General features: G+C 35.4%; 1 protein-coding gene across 2 annotated transcripts; it reads left to right on the top strand.

Moving 5' to 3' along the window:
* The first annotated feature begins 5080 nt into the window (after positions 1-5080).
* On the top strand, positions 5081-17563 carry plpp5 (phospholipid phosphatase 5). Of its 2 annotated transcripts, none has more exons than XM_008418169.2 (8): positions 5081-5231; positions 8353-8474; positions 8589-8697; positions 9725-9815; positions 9906-9969; positions 10071-10195; positions 12648-12818; positions 13920-17563. In XM_008418169.2, exons 2-8 carry the CDS (start codon positions 8404-8406, stop codon positions 14087-14089), a joined length of 801 nt encoding a protein of 266 aa, XP_008416391.1. In that variant the 5' UTR covers positions 5081-5231; positions 8353-8403; the 3' UTR covers positions 14090-17563. The 2 variants fall into 2 exon arrangements, with proteins under 2 accessions (XP_008416391.1, XP_008416390.1); XM_008418168.2 differs by having other exon boundaries at positions 8348-8474.
* Positions 17564-17566: the final 3 nt, after the last annotated feature.

The raw sequence follows: 17566 nt of genomic DNA, 5'->3' as shown, positions 1-17566 counted from the left end.
TGAATTAAGACAAAACTGACTTACAAGTAACTTTTCAGGAAGATGTAGTTTATTTTAACAAGACAATTTTCCCATAAGTGAAATGATTTGCCGATGGAACTAGCACTTTCTCATCAATATCAAGGAATTATTTACTTAAAACAAGCTTCCATTTCTTGACAAGTTAAATTGGTCTTAATTCAAGTGCAATAAGATATTTTCACTAGAAACCAGAAATCCTTGGGTGTTTTTACAGTGAATCTAAAATCCTTAGAAATATTATTGTAACCATTACCAGACTGATCAGTGACCGATAAGATAGTTTTTGAGATATTTTAATCTCTTAAACTGCTGATCACCTGGGATTAATTTCCTGTTAATTAATGATTTATTAGGTGTAGACAGGTACGTCTTTACACAGACTCAGGATGTTGTGAGCAGCCTTTCCTCTCCTCTGTAAATATCATCCTTTGAATGCAGCTTTTTGTGTTCAGTTAGATTATTTAGCTCTGATATTAAAAATTATTTGATCTGAAACATTTAAATGTGACTGAAAAACAAGAGAAACCTGTAAGGAGGTGAACACTTTTTCCACAGTCCTGTAAGTGTTGCTGTGCTTCGGCGCTCTGAAGATCTCAAAGGTTTTGAGAGGAGGAAGAGGAGGAGGGGGGAGGTGCTACGTCGAACCTCTCCACCCGCCGTGCCTCTCTCCTCCCCCGTTTACCTGCTGTAAACGACGTAGACGAGGCAGCTCTTCTTCATCGCCTCCGACACAATCCGCCACCCTTCTTCTTCTTTCTCGTGGAAAAAGAACTCGGAAAAATGACCAAATTTGTGCAATTTTACTTTTTTTTTTTGTTTTTGTTTTTGTTTGATTTTGTTTTCCAGGACCACACTACATTCCAATCTTCCTTGAACATGCTTTTTAATATACTTATGGGGTATAGATGAATATAATTATATACAGTATCTATGTTTGTTAATGTTTACAGACAGATTTCTCTCACTTCATCTCRGTGAGTGGTGTATTACGTTTGTTTGTTTCGGTGTTGAACATTACGCAGACCTCTTTGTGAAAATAGTCCTATTAAGGTGAAATATAATGGTATATAGTGTAATGGTATGACATTACAGAAGTACTTGTGATTTCATATTGCCAGTCCCACTCGCCATTGTGTACATAATTGGCTCACCATATTGTAAAGTACTTAAAAATCAGGACGGCGGAGGCTCTTCTGTCGCGTCTGGAAGGAGAACTTCCTGGTTTTTTGGGAATTTTTTTTAAACATTCTCACGCATCCTTTACTTAATTCCCGTTACCTGTATAGTAAATGGATGGGGGGGGGGCCCAGCTTGTGATCACAGGTGCTGTGTTTCAAGTATTGTTAATAAGCCTTAAGTTTTAATTTTCAGCACGCTGCAGAGGGTTGCGGCTCATTTCAGTTGTTTCATTTCACCCGTGTACTGTGACGGCGTTTCTTTTTATGTTTTTGCCAAACCTATGAAAAGCACTTTCACACGGGCAGACACAGAAATACACGGACAGGACAAGTATTTCAAAAAACAGATACCTCTTCTTGTTATAACATTGGAGTTTAATCTGTGTTGTGACTGTTTTTGCCACTTAGTTTTAAACATTGTGAATGCTAGGTCTCCTTCTCCTTTCTTTTTAAACAAAAGTGGCCTAATTGCTAGGAGTTTATTTTGTTGTTTTGGACAGAGGGCGGCCCAAATAGGAATAAACTGCCACCCCAGCTTTTAGTTTAAACGAGAGAAAAAAATCCTCCAGAGGCACTTCTTTTTGTTTTCCAGGAAGAAATGGTGTGACAACAACCCCGTCCAGTATGATGTACAAACACAAACTTCTGTACAGTGTTTTTAAATTGCTCATCAAGTCAGAACTAAAGTTTTTGTATTTATTGCACCGCATTTTATACAGATTTCTTTTTTCCAAACACCAGTGCAGTAACTCGTCTCCCTCCTCACCAAGGTGTAACGAACATAGATGATGAAATAATGAGATAAAAAACACACACACACGGGGAGTTTTACGTTTTATGCCTGTATCTAACCATTTTCTTACATTTGGTGTAATGATTCCACATTTGGTGACAGCAGCTGCTTGTCGGCCTGTATTATGACTCACTGTAATCGGTGTTTTAACGCAGTTTGGTATTGAAATGCGAGGTTTTTTTGTTGCAGATAAATGTAATCATGGCGGGATGAGAGAATTTTCTGTAATCATGTCTGCTTTTCTTCTTTTGTTTTTGCACATGGAAGACATTTTTGGGGGTCACAGGGTGAAAAAGTGCCAATGTTGCCATGTTCTTTCCTTTAAAGTGTCTTTAAACTTGCTGTTGCTTTTGTTTTGTTTTTCAGCAGGGCCGGTGTTGCAGCTTTTCAGCAGTTATTGGCTAAAATATTATACGTGAAATCCCCTTTTTTATGTTGCTCGAGTCACATAATTAAGACCAGGATGAATTGCATTGAAAGATTTATTTTTAGGACTATTTTTGCTCTTCTCCAGTAGTTTAAGCTTTCTTTTCCCCTATTAAACTTGTAGTTGAATGTAGGGGGAAAAAAAAGGAAATAATTAGATTTCTTTTTAACTCCAGTTGTGCCAGAGGTTTTTACATTTTCACCTCAAACGTTTTACAAATCAGACAAATAATCAGAAAAATTACACATTGGAGTTGAGCTAATTGTAAAACTAATCCAAAGAGCTGAAAGTGATGGATTTCTTACGCTCTGTTTTTTTGCTTTAATAGTACTTCTTTAATGCGTCATTAAGGCACTTTCCTTTGCGAACTTAAAACTTGATGCTTCTGTATGTCTTTGCTTTTCTCACATAAGCCTCCTTGTTGCTTGAGAGAATGTCTTCTGGTTTTTGTGGTTGTATAATTCCCACTGAAGCCTCTGTTTTTGTTGTAATGGTGAATGTTGTCGAGCTGGAGTGCATGCTTCCAACATCAGAGGATTCGAATCGATGCCAATGTTTTACTGTATTTGTTGCTTTTGTTTTGATTTTCACCACATTGCACAGAGAAAAAAAAAGAAAAGAAAGGAAATAAAACCCCAAACAGCCTTTATTTTTGTTTTTCTTTGCACCTGTAGATCGCATGATCGCACTCGCATCTTTGTGCCAGTTGGTCGCCTCCTGCCCTGCTGAGCCGACGCAGCTGAAGTGTTACTGCTTTAATCGTTTCTCCGTTAGGTTTTATGTTTTTATTTTCTCCTTTAAGTGACCCTTAACTCTGATTTTTGTTTCAAATCTACGAAGATCCCTGTCCCCTTTGTCAAAGGGAAAGTTTCAGTTCACTGTGACGTCTTTTTTTTTTCTTTTTTTTTTTGTGCAATGTTGGGCCGTCTGTTGTTGAGGTCTCACCTGACATCCTGTCAAATAGTGTTGGAATAAATGAATAATTTCACCTGCATAAGCACTCTTCATCTCTTCTTACTCGTAGGAAACCTGCTCACAGTAACTCTGATGGGGGTCATATCTATCTCTCTTGGTGTTGCTTCGATTAAACCGTGGATGAACACACACCGCCATGTTAACTACCTGTGTTACGGCATACCACACACACATTGTCGAGGAACTTGTAAATACTTTGCATTGAATTTGCATAGACTCATGTTACTGTGGTGTGTTCTTTTTTTTTATTTTTATTTTTGCCTGTAAAATTCTGCTTCTAAATGTGTGTGACTGTTGAGAAGACACTCTTCTTTTTGTACATGATCTGTCTTTTTATTTGAAGATATTGATTCTGTCCTTTTTCATTCTGAAGTTGAGTTTGAAGAGTTCAGACATGCCTGAAGTTTGACTTTAATAAAGCTGTACTCTGTCTCAGTGAAACATTTCTTGCTGCTTCACTTTTTAACCGTCTGTGTAGCAATATATAGCATTCATCTATTGATGTTTTAAAAAATATTCAGCCCTTTGGATGTTTTACTCTTTTATTGCTTCTACAAATCAATCACATTTGACAAAGTTAATAAAGGAGTAAAATTGCAAGTATGGTTGAGATCTACAGACTCCAAAGGTGCATCTACTAAATAGTTTAATAGGGTGAATACATATGCAATCAAATATTTAGATTTGTCATTATTTTGTAGAAATCGACTTTCACTTTGACATTCGGTTTTTTGTCTTTTTTTTTTGACAAAAAAGCCCAAATTTTGTTGATCATGATTATTTTTAAAACAATAAAAAGGATAAAATATCCAAGAGGATTAATACCTACAGGTACTGCAATATATTTTAAGTGTTTGATGTGCAAAATGAAAAGTGACAAATAAGTAAATAATAAATATGTATTTTTCAATTGGAGTAGATGTAACCTCTAGATGGCGAGCTATAACGTGACGTGGCTTCTTGCATCCACGTGTCAAAGCTCGTAAACTGGGCCATATTGAAACTTCCGGTTTGCAGAACTCCAAAAATATAAATTAAAAAATATGCATGCATATTTTCTAAAACAAGTTTAGTTTCATTTAAGTGAAATTAATCAATTATTTGTAGATGTAGGTAATGTTAAGATATATATTAAGGTACAGTCATTTTTAATATATATTTGTGTGGCTATAGAGTGCTTTTATCTTTATCTTGTTTTTGTCATTTTATGTATTAAAAAATAATACACAGAATTGAAACCTAATACAATAATTGTAGATGATAAATGCGTTTATGTCATCATAACATCTCACTGTAAAAAAAATTCTAATAATGCAGATGTCACAAAACTCATTAAAAAGTACTATTCCAAAATGAATTTCAAGACAGAAATGTACCTGTTACAACAACAACAAAARCACTTTCACAGTGATTACTGATTCTATTGAACAAAGAAACTGGAGAAAAAAACTAAAAGTAAGTAAAGAAATCATAACAATAATATTTATCTTCTTATCTTATCATTATTGTTGTTAATAAGCTTAATAATAATAATAATAATAATAATAATAATAATAATAATAATAATAATAATAATAATAATAATAATAATAATAATAATAATTAATAAAAGACAAAAAATGATTGTTTGCCTCGCTCTGGGACTTTTATCGTGAAACTGCAAACCGGAAGTGTCCGTTTTAGCAGTTAGCTTCACTTGCAGCTACCCTCTTCCGTGACACCTCTGTTTCCTCAAATATCTCCAGTGGCTGCAGAAAAAGAGGGATGCTGAGGCTCGTTTTGTGTTAAATTAACGCGTTAAATCAAGTATGGAGAGATGAATTTCGGCCTGTTTAAGGTTAGTAACTGAGACACTGCTCCTTTAATGATAACACGGAAATGAATCAGATGAAGGATGTATTGTTGTTTGACAAATGCTAGCTTAGCTTATTACAGATTTGTTTCTACTTTTCTATTTATTTGATGTTTCTATATTTGAAGATTGGTTTGATTTTACAATTACCTAAATAGGTATTTAGTTAAGCTACATATTTTTAATGACACTCTCACCTGGATGTGGAGGGTTTACAGGTGCAGCATGTTGGCCTTTGTGTCAGATTTTAGTTTTAGATAGCGAGGAAAGACGGAGTATAATGTAAAATATTTTATTCATAAGTGTAAATAAACTGCTAAGCCCGCTGAGAAATCCCAAATGCACTTCCTGACAACGATTTAACATATTCAATTCACATTATCGACAATACTTCTGTAAATAAGTCGTAACGTGTTTCATAAAGGCAGATAAAAATATCGACAAGCCAGTAAATAATCTGGTTTTTGCCACTCTTTTAAAATTGTTTATTGGCAAAAGGTTAACCAAGGAAATTAATATGTGGGCAGCAGGAACGGGATTAATAACAGCAAGCTTTCAACCAGTAAGAGCAGAGAGTTAAGACTAACAACAAAGGATCTCTTCTGTACTTAAATATCATTATAACTCTTTATATAAGTGCTTAAAAGCCATCGGAGGGAAAGGCCAAATGTAAAACATACAGCCAGCAGGTTAAACTGGAATCAAATCACCATCACCATCTACAGAAAGATAAACAAGCTCTTCTTGCATGTCAGTTTTGTAGTGCAGTGATACTACTTTCCATCAGAAATGGGCTAAATTATGATTCCTGTTTATTAAAAACAAAAACAAAAAAGATTAAAAAGACTGAAAAACCTTTCTGTTCAAATACAACAAAAAAACATAATATTTCTGATTTCCAAAAATTGCAATCAGCCATGGAAATATTGATCAACTATTGGTTTTAAATACAAGAAGCTTAAAGTATTTTCATCCCTTTGATGCGTCTGTTATTGTGAAATCACTTTTCATTTTTTCGAACCAGAAACTCTGGCTGATTGACTTTGACTCGCCAAAATAGGACAAAAACAAATTAGGGAAAACACGCCTGGCCTGATGAGTCTGGATTGCAGCTGCAGCACTGAGATGGGCGGGTCAGAACCTGGTGCGATCAAAGCACTGAGATATTTTTAAGTCAACATGAACTAAAATCTGTGAGGAATATTACCAAAAGCTGATTTGGATCTGCTTCAGTGTGTAAGTCAGTAAACAGATGTGATCACGTCTATAATAAAATCAAAGGGAAAGCAGAACATTTGGTTATTAAAATATTTAGTGTTGTATCTAACATTTTATGAGATTTTAATTTGTATATCAGGTAAATGTTAAACTGCTTTAAAACAATTTTACTAATTTAATAAACTGTACTGATACATGCAATATAGTTGGTAAATTTTAGTTTTGTCATTAATTGGTTGGCAGACGCTGTCAGTGGCTGCTGATCTGCTGTGCTTTTGTATTTTAGAGTCTGACACCAATCAAAAATGCTTTGACTAGGCCTATATACTTCAGATCAATTGTGGACACTCCTAGTTCAAGATTTCCCCCAGAAAACTTGCTAAGCCCGGTGATTGGGTGCAGTCATTCATCCAGTGGCCCGTAGTTTTTTGAGTGAAAAAATGTTTAAACTTGACAGGAAATTTGATAACATCATGTGATAATTATGTGTTACTAAAAAACTAGAAGATTAATACCTGAACACCAGCTATAAAGTCTTAAAAAATGCAAACATGTAAAAAACAATTTTAAAAAATAAGCAATGCTTAGCCTGGTGGGGGCACAAATCAAGCCTGGTGGCCTGCCAGGCTTATAATACACTGGAGTAAACCCTGCCTAGTTAGACTAGGGCAGTCTGGTTACTGTGACCTGAATGGTTTACAGTGTACTGTACTTCTGATGTTATTATCATTTGTCTGATGCAGGGTTTTAAACTACAGTTACAACTAGAAAATTCCTGCAGAAATTTTACGGGGCCTGCCAAAGTGTGGCCGTCAGATTTACAATGACAGTATCATTGTTTAAAGAGGTGTGAATATCTGAAATTATCTGTAGTATCTTCTACTGAGTCCAAAGGTCTTGTTTCTATTTTGTCTTTACATTTTTCCATTTAGTTTAAAAACGTTGAAACTAAAATGGAAACAGGCATTGTTTTAAGCCGAAGTAAATTGTCTGTCTGTCACTGAGTTGATTTTTATTTAACAAAAATCTCAAAGAAGATTATTTTTATCTCCAAACGATGAAAATGAAGCCTCTGTTTTGCCCCAACTCTTTCTACCTTTATGTACTTTATCATTCCTCCACACCACTTTTTATTAACTCCATATTATACAACAAAGCCATGTTTTATTACTTCCAGCTTATGTCTAGGGCCTCTGTGGGAAATGGCTCAAACAGGTCTGCTGCACTGTTTGTTTTTGTAGTTTCTTATTCAGGTTTCAGTGAAATTCAATGAAATTCTCAATGATTAAAATCAGTTACTGAAAAAACTCTAAGAAACTTTGAAAGTTTTTTTTTACCTATAGTTTTGCAATAAAGTGCAACCTAAGGTTTAATTAAAAGCCTACATTTGTAAAACATTATTTACAGTTGAAATTTGATATTTTCATATACCTAATAAAAAGATACATACACTTTTTTTTTCATTTTCTGAAGTGACATCAGACCAAAATAATCTTGTTCTAGGTTGGTTAAAATGACCAAAATTATTTCTATTTTCTAAATGCCAGAAAACTCGTGTGTACAAGAGACATTTCAAAACATTCAATTTTGTTTTTTTAGTTTACCTTGTCCCTGGTGTAGAATGTTAAATACTGTCACAAGACATTACTAATAATGGTAATACATTATATAATAGTGAATTGAAACAGTATTATTTAGTTCATTTGTATTGTTTTTATCTCAGAAGTGTGGTGCTCGAAATATTGAAAATTTATGCCATCTTATATTCATTTAAGATGATAATAATCTGGTTTCAGAGTGTTACTAAATAGTTAGTAATGATCTCCTATAATCTCCTATATAATCCTTTTGAGTATTTTTCTCTTTTGTTAACCCTTGTTTAGTAAAGAAGTGGCAGGATGATGTTTGCTGTTGACTGAAGTCCAAACCAAGAACCAAAATGAAGAGGAGACTGCTGCAAGGTTTCCTGTCGGAAATCTCCATCCGGTTTGCTCTTCTGTTTGTGTTCCTGTAAGTTTTATCCTTTTTTTTTTACATCACAGCCATTGATGACATAATGTAGTTTACAGTTCAGCTTTATGGACCCGTCTTTTGAGACGCAGGTGTTGTTTGTGGTTCTGTTAGCGTGACGGAGCAGCTCCCTCCTTTCTACCGGGAGATCCAGGCTGAGGAGATGTGGCTGTACAAGTTCCATCGCGTGGAGTCGGACCACGTACCAACCTCTCTCATGTTTGTATGTATCCCTGAGCTCTAGAACAGTACAAGCTGCTCTAAATATACTTTATATTGGGGTGTAAAGTGGTAATGACCCTTGAACTTTTGTCCATATGAGAAAGTTACAAACACAAACTTGAAATGGATTTTATTGGAATTTTTTTATGATGGACCAAAACAAAACGGAGCATAATGGTGAAGTTGTGCTAAATTTTTTATAAACACAAATCCCAGAAGTGTGTTGTACATTTTTATCCTTTACTTGTTCAATTGAACGCCTTGTGATCTTTCTTTTTACTGTAAACCAGTTAGAATTTAATTGACAGTAGGCCTGTAACAAAGCTTACAAGGTTCTGGTTATTTATTTAAGGATCTTCCTGTGTTCCACACCACAAACATTACAATAAAACCATGCTATTACAGACATTACAAAAAGACATAATAAAGTACCTTAAGACACAAACAAAATCAAAACACAAAAATTCAACAATTTTATTGATAAATTGTACCATAAAATATTGTGATACAACATTGTTGTTTTAGGTCCATTTTCAAGTAATATATTGATAATGGCATCATAATGCAAACCTGCCCTCTCAAAGACTAATAAACTTTAATATTGTAAACATAAAAAACCCGCTGGGCACTGGAACATATATTTTATAAATCCAAAATAGATCAACCAAAAACCACAAATAAAACAGAAATAAAAATCTCACACAACCAAAATCATAAATAAATAAAATGTATTATGACGTCTCTATAAACAAAATTGCCCTTCAAAAAATATTAATTGGAATCGAAATTATCCAGCTCATTTTAATTTATTGTGCAATTAATTGTACCCTTCAATATTGTTTTATTGATGGGTGACAGTTTTTTAGGTGGGAAAAATTGTTAATTTAATTATATTTTGTTTTTTTCTGCCTGTTTTTAACATCATGGTTGACCTGTTTTTGAAAGTTCAGCCAGATGATAATGGTTGAAGAGGTTTTATTCCTGCAGAATGATGTTTAGTTTCTAAAACTGACTGCTGCTCTTTTCAGGGTGTGGCTGTTTTAACCCCCCTGATTATAATCCTGGTTTTTAACCTGTTGAGAAAGTCTGAGCATGGCGATCTGAGAGAAGCCTCTCTGGGTGAGAAATAAACTCCTACAAACATGTCCCTGACTCATTCCTTGTTTGAGGTGACGTATGTTTTTCATGACTCAGTTCTGTTTCCTCCAGCTGTGACTCTGACTCTGGTACTCAATGGAGTTTTTACCAACGTCATCAAACTTGTTGTTGGCAGGTAAAACGTCTCAACATCATGCAAAGTTTTGCAGTTGTTTTTAGTTTTTAGTTCGCCTGCCAATGAAAACATCATCCCGCCTCTCGTTTTATTCCCTTTAGGCCGAGGCCAGATTTCTTCTATCGCTGTTTCCCAGACGGTCAGATGAACTTGGAGCTGCGCTGCAGCGGTGACCCAGATGTTGTCATAGAGGGACGAAAAAGCTTTCCCAGCGGACACTCCTCCTGTAAGCGGCTATTTTGATTGAGCTGGTCCCAAAATAGTTGTGTGAAACGTATTCAGTAAGTTAAAATTAGTGTATAAGCTAAAAATGGCCAAAATGCTAATGTTAACCTCAATGCTACCAGTGGCATGTAGGGCTTCTCTAGCATGTTGTCTTACATTGACTTCCTCCATTCAGTGTGCTAAACATGGCTAATAGATGAAATAATAGCTGAAAAGCTTATTTTAGGGAAAAGGCTACTGTTAGGCTGCTAGTGGGGCGCAGTGCACTGCTAATGTTTCTGCTAATGTTAATGCACTGCCTTCTGATTTCTACTTTTACAAAAGTAAAAATCTGATGTTTACTTCGTGGTACTTTGTTACCAGAAAAAAGAAAAAAACGCTCACCTCTTAACACCAAATTAATAACTAATATTATTATTTATGAAACATAAGCTCTTTTGAAATGCTGCTTGTCTGCTTACGCACAAGAAATTACAGTTGGTAAACTTTGACAAAAGTGAAAATCAAATGTTTACTCCGTGTCACTTGGTTACCAGAAAACACGCGCGTCTCTTAGCAACAGATTAACAACAAATAATGTTATTGTTCAAAAACATGATTTCCTCTGCTCTTTTGAAATACTGCTCATCTTACAGTACTTACTATGTAACAAGTGAATTTTGCATAAAAGTGAAAATCGTTTTTTTTTGTCATTGATGGTATATATTTTATAAGACATTCAACACAAAAGTAAAAATCTGATTTATACTTTGTGCCAGTTCGTTACCAGAAAAATAAGCTCATCTCTTAACACCAAATTAATAAGTAATATTATTGTTTATAAAACATAAGCATTTTTTAAGCAGTGCTTACATGCTTAGACATAAGAAATTTACAGTTGGTAAATTTTTACAAAAGTAAAAAAATCTGATGTTTACTTCATAGCACTTTGTTACCAGAAAACCTGCATGTCTTTTAGCAACAGATTAACAACAAACATTGTTATTGTTCAAAAAACATAAGATTTTTTCAGCTTTTTTTGAAATACCACATAGGGTGCGTTTACACTGCAGCCTGAAGTGACCCAATTCCGATTTTTTTTGACGTAATGCGACCTGTATCCGATCTTTTCATGACAGTGTGAACAGCACAGGTCAGATTCTTTTTCCGAATGTGACCCATATCCGATACGTATCCGATTCAAATGTKACCTAACGTCCAGGTCGCATTCATCCGAACTGAACGTCACTGATTCTCAACAAATCTCACTATTCTGCTCCTGATACGCGCAAGTGGGAAGAAAAACAACAACCAAGACGGACTATATGAGGATTAAGTTGTTAATATGCCGCTCCGGCCGGACAACAACTTCAAATATGTAAGCTAAGCTACACCGTTAGCTTCCATGTKTACTTCCGCAAATACTGAGCACTTCTTCTTTTTATGGCGGTTGGCAGAACACTGAGAACGCTGACGCTACTGCGCCCTCTACYGCGCATGCAGGACACTTCAGGTCGTTTGACCGTTTACACTGCAGAACACATACAGGTAGCATTTACTGGCAGTGTGAACGGCCCCGGCAAAAAAAAATCGGAATTGCCAAAAAATCGGAATTGAGTCACTTCAGGCTGCAGTGTGAACACACCCTTATTTTGCACTTCTTACTCCTTAACAAGAATTGTGCTGTTGGTGAATTTTGCATAAAAGTGAAAATGTTTTTTTTTGTTTTCTTTTGTCATTGGTGATAAATATAAAACGGACATTTAACACAAAAGTAAAAACGTAAAAATCTTGTCTGCTTAGACACAAGAAACTTATAGTTAGTAAATTTTGCAATAGTAAAAATCTGAAGTTTACTTCGTGGCACTTTGCTACCAGAAAACACGCTCATCTCTTAGCAACAGATTAACAACAAATATTGTTACTGTTCAAAAACATAAGCATTTTTGCCTTGCTTAACAAGTGAAATGAGAAAAATATTGAGGCTTTTATTTTGTATTTTTCCATAAGCTTACTTTTAAAAGGCCTCACTAATCCCTTGTGTAACAGTGGTTGGGTTAAACCAGTCATATGATGCCCAAACACCAAATACCTGTTGAGAAAAATGTGAAGGCTTTTATTTTGTTGGGTATGTGTTGCTCTTACTTTGACACACACAAAGTGGTTGTCAGTTTAGGGGCATCAAGTTTCATGAGTCATAGGGAACTTATCTCCTTTGCGTTTCTGCCATCTTGTCTCTAGTAAGTGTTCCTGTGTAGTTCTCCACACCTGTGCCCTCCTCAGTGTTCTGTTGCTATGGTGATTAATCCTCTGTGGGAGACAAATTTCTACCTCTGTTTTGAGTCTGACACAAGATGTTAGAAAATTTGTTTTGATTTGAATTTGGCTTCCTTTTTTTATGTTGCCATGGTTACTCAAAATGCCAACAAAAGAACTGGCATTTCTCATTTCTTGCTCTTTTTTTTCCCCCTCAGTTGCTTTTGCAGGTTTGGGTTTCACAGCGCTGTACATCGCAGGAAAGCTGCGCTGCTTCAGTCCGGCTGGCCAAGGCAGAGCATGGCGGCTATGTGCCTTCCTCACGCCTTTGCTCATCGCAGCTGTTATCGCTCTTTCCAGAACCTGCGACTACAAGCACCACTGGCAAGGTCAGAGTTTCCGGGCTAGAAAGTATAACTTCAACATGTGCTTCTGAAACTGATACTTGGGGGGATAACATTACACTAAGCCTTTTAAAAAAGGATTGTAGATAAATACAACGGTAAGGAGTGAAAGGAGAAAAACGAGTACAACAACTGGAGATGACACTGTGGATAAAACAGGAAATATCATGTCACCAGTTTGGCCGTATTTCAGATATTTTAAACAAAAAGCTAGTCAATAATTATCAGTTCAGTTATATGAAACGCATATTGTGGTATGTTTTTCAGCTATAATGTCCAGTCTTAGTTAGAACATGTAATTAAGCTTTTTAAATGATCAAGTGTTTGTTTCATTATTTGAGATGGATTTCAACCATCCTTATTTTAAAAAATGCTGTTTTTTTTTTTTGTTGCTTTTTTTAAATAATACTAATGAGACAAATCAAGCTGCCTAAAGATGAATTAGAACGACTTGATTTTCAGTATTTACTTTTTTTTTTTTTAAATGGGAAACATAAATGAGAAATGATTCAATATTTAATATTAAAAAAGGTTTACATTTTTTGTAGCATCCAGTAAATTTTTAGAAAACCAGAAGTGACAGTTAAATAACAATTTATTTTATTAAAGTCGTCCATATAGTCATCAACCTACGTAAGAGCTAGACAACAATAAATAAAAATTACAGCTATTTTTACCATCCATTATTATCCACAGCCCATTACATTAGTGCAATCCTTTCCATTAACACAGAAATCACAGATTTCAATCTCAGTTCCTTTGTTCCCTTAACGACTGAAGCTAAAATTAAGTTGCTTTTTTTTAATCCTTTTTTTCAGTTTTATGTTAACTATAGCTACCTCAACAAGAAAGTTACCAAAATAAAAGCATAAACCCTTAAAGGTAGTTACAATAAGCAAAGATAAATGCACTGATCTGGTTTTTACAAAAAGTTTTTCTCCACATCTCAACATTTAGAGGCTGTAGAGGAAGCAGATCAGACTGTTCAGACTTAACTTGAGAATCATTGACAAAATCAGGAAGTTATGAATTAAACAAGCAAAGTGTGATTTATAGCCTGACTCGTCGTTCTCGTCCTGCGTACAGATGTGTTAGTCGGGTCCATGTTGGGCCTGGCCTTCGCCTGGCTCTGCTACAGGCAGCACTTTCCTCCGCTTCAGGACCCGAACTCCCACAGACCGATCCGTCAGAGAGAGACTGTCCCCGCGGCGCAAGAGCGCAAGTTGGCCAACTCCAACTTCCTCCTGCCTCTGTAGAGCCGCTGCGACCTGAACACTTTCCACGGGATTACAATGAGATCCGTGGAGTTATGGTTTTCAGAATGGTTGGGGTGGAAACTTTGTTAATGTTTATATTTATTGTTGGTTATTATCGCTGCAGCTTTTGAAGTTTCTATGATTGTGAATGAATTAATTACCAAATCATTAACGGTTCTAATTAAGCAAACTGAAAGTGTCATAACATACCGGATATTTTAGTTTCATGGTTCGACTTGAGTCTCCACCTGGCCCAGTTCTGTGCCTTTAGGTTACATCAACTGAGCCAATTTAACTACACAACCACTGCAGAAGCTTATCTGCATTAGCCATTATTTGGTGACTTGATTGTTTATCTTGCAACTTTTTAAATGAGCAGATATACAGACATGAGATCTGTTTTTTTTCCATTAGTCTTTATTCTTGACTGAATAGAAGATTTGTGGTTTTAAGGGTCTGTTCCATAACAATGCAATCTTCTGGTATTGAAGTGGTCGCAACACTGCAAAAATACAAAACTTACCAAGTATTTTTGATCTAGTTTCCAATCAAATATCTTAGTCCACTTAAAATAAGACTAAACTAACTTACAAGTAACTTTTCAGCTATGTATAGGAGCTTGTTTTCAATAAGTAACTGCTTACTATTGATGAACAATGACTAGTTCCATAACATGGAAACATTTTTTCCATGTTATAAGTGAAATAATCGACCAGTGGAATTAGCATATTTTGATCATTAATAAGGAATTATTGACTTAAAACAAGCTCCTATATGTTGCTGAAAAGTTACTTGTAAGATAGTTTTAACTTATTTCAAGTATACCAAGATATCTGGACAAAAAAAATTCTTAAGATTTTGTGTTTTTTGCAGTGAACAATCAGGATCAGAAACATTACACTCAGATTTTTCTCTGTTCATCATTTCTGACTCAAAGTAGCCAAAGCACAACCTTGAAACTTTGCAGGATTTTGCCAACTTTTTGTGAAAGTATATATATTTTTTTCCTTTAAGGACAGTGACATGCTGTAAATTGGTCTAAAAGCAACTGGGACCTTTTTAGCTAGTGTTTTACACATCCTCTCTTTAAAACACATATATCGTCATTTTCTGTTCAGGTTTGTTGCTTCAACACAAAGATAATGTTTGTAAAGCCTGTTTCTTGAATTTCAGTAGGGTGATGGAGGATTTCCAGGAAATGTCATCTCCTTCATTTAGCTCAGACACAGAGAAAGGAAGAATTCTCGTTAAAGTAAAGCATTTTCTTTCTTTATTAGCTTAAAGCTCAACAAAAATATCTCCAATCACATTAACGGTCTGGCTGTTTACTCCCTGTTCTGTATTGAATTATTGATTTTTGTAATCCTCGAGTAAAACTGTTCTAACGAAAGAGAGGTTTTGTTGGGAGAGGAAAAATCCATCTTCTTTATCCGTGTTTACTTCCCCAGTGCTCATCCTGTTGACATATTCCCATTGAAAATAACCACAATCAGTCATTATAGTTTTTTTATTATTATCATCAGTCATAGGTTAGCAGGTTTATAGGTAGGACTGTTACAGATAAGGACGTGACTGTATCTGCTTAGAAAAGCCATGAAAAGAAAAATCATGATTTATGTTTCATACTTTTTTATGTTCATTTGCTCTGTAATGTGATATTGTTACGTGAGAATCTAGTGTAAGCAGAGCTGAATTATAGGAATCATTTTATGTGAAAAGGAAAGGAAATGGGAGGAAAGTAATTTTAGTAGTTTGTTTCCTTCAAAGGTAGATTTGTGATTTAGATAAGTAGCGCAGCGCTGGGACCGTTTTCAGCCGCAGATTGATGTACACTTCATTCGTTGAGAGTTAAGCCACAAAAGTATTTGGATTCTTGAATAATTGATGACTCAAAACTAGTCGCACTCTTTTATTATCCATCCGTTTTGTTTAAAGCTCAACTACAGCTTCGTCAGCAGGATCCGTTTTTTGCTGCCTTTGTGTTTCTTTAAATTTTTCTGTTTTGCTTTAGTATTTCTTGAATGTTTATCATTCACTGTTACGTTGTTTGTGTTTAATCTCTGGCTTCGTGTGCCAAACTTAGTACAACAAGCAAATGTAGCAGCACCATGCTGTGCTTCAGAGTTACTATAGTGCCTGCTGTACTTTAACTTTAGTCTCTGCTTTAGCTGAACAGCCCAATGGATCTTATTGTTACAGGGTTTTATGACTGTAAAGGGACTGTGAGGGAAACCTTTCCTTGTTTCAGTGAATCCAACACTTACTGTAACTCTTGTTTTTGTTTACAGATGGTTTTATGAATGAATTGTGGGTTTTGTTTCTTGAAGCTGGAGAGAAATGCTCCATGAGTTAGTTTTTGGTAGTAGGCATGGGTCGGTAAATTTGCATAATGGAACAACTTTACGCAAAAACACTACAATTTCAATGTAATAAACCAGAATCGAACACAAAAAAAATTATTATGATCTGTTTTCTTCATATTAAAAAAAAACAACAATTAATAGTCCTGCTGAAATGTTGAATGAAAAATTAGTAGGGATTTTCAAGTAAATGTGCTTACACGTTTTTGCAGGGTAAACTTAGTCAGGCTATCTGCTCTGGGGCTAATTAGTTGCATTCCACACTACAAAAATCAGGTTTTATTTTAGTGTTTGTTGCAACCAGAGAAATCTTTTGTCAGCTAGCTGACTGGCAGTACACAGCAACAGGTTGGAGAGGGACAGAACTGAGTTATTCCATCTGCTCCAGCACTTTCTCTGACTTCTCGCTCCAGTAATCAGTTTTTAACCTTTTTTTTTCTTAACCTGTGCATATCTTGATACCACTAGCCGACCCATGCCTACTGTGGAACCAGATCTTTGTACTGGACCCGACAGAGGTTGAACCTCTCCTGCTGGTCAGGTGCTGCAAAAAGCCAAAATGAAAATCTCACTTCTCATTTACTTAAGTTTTTCAAAACAGGAAACTGTTGACCTATGTTTTTTTTTTTTTGCTTCGTTTTGTCCAGTTTTGTTACTTTTATTATTTTTCTATCACGTTTTTGTGCTGTTGCTTAATTTTGTTGGTCTTTCTGTTACTCTACTAATTGTTTTTCTTGTGTTGGACCTCTTATTACCGTCTGTGTAAAACCAGCCAAAGTTTGCAGGTTCAAAGCACGTCTGAGAGAATCACTGCACTCCGATCAGACTTGTCAGAAAATGAGTGACTTTGTGCCTTTGTTTACCGCGCTACTTTACAGATCCACGCCTCGCACCATGAGCTCACCCTGGTATTTTACATGTACAGAACTCTGTGTTTCCATGTGGCATGCTGCCTTTCTTTACCTCAGAACAAAAATGATCTAATGTTATTTTTGATGGAGTCAAACGTGAATGTCCTAACATTAAAGGGACAAACCTCACTTTCAGACCTTAAATCGAAATACTAGCATATTTAATTTCATGGAATGTTTGACTTTACTTGAAAAAAAAAAAATTT

Source organism: Poecilia reticulata, linkage group LG9, assembly GCF_000633615.1.
Source record: "Poecilia reticulata strain Guanapo linkage group LG9, Guppy_female_1.0+MT, whole genome shotgun sequence".
NCBI lineage: Eukaryota > Metazoa > Chordata > Actinopteri > Cyprinodontiformes > Poeciliidae > Poecilia > Poecilia reticulata.
The sequence above is the reverse complement of the archived record's forward strand: the minus strand, read 5'-3'. Positions and strand labels throughout refer to the sequence as shown.

Coding starts and splice junctions, on each gene's coding strand:
- plpp5 (XM_008418169.2), top strand. CDS start 8,404: ATGAAGAGGAGACTGCTGCAAGGTTTCCTGTCGGAAATCTCCATCCGG. Junction 8,698..9,724: donor TACCAACCTCTCTCATGTTT/GTATGTATCCCT, acceptor TGCTCTTTTCAG/GGTGTGGCTGTTTTAACCCC. Junction 9,816..9,905: donor TCTGAGAGAAGCCTCTCTGG/GTGAGAAATAAA, acceptor TGTTTCCTCCAG/CTGTGACTCTGACTCTGGTA.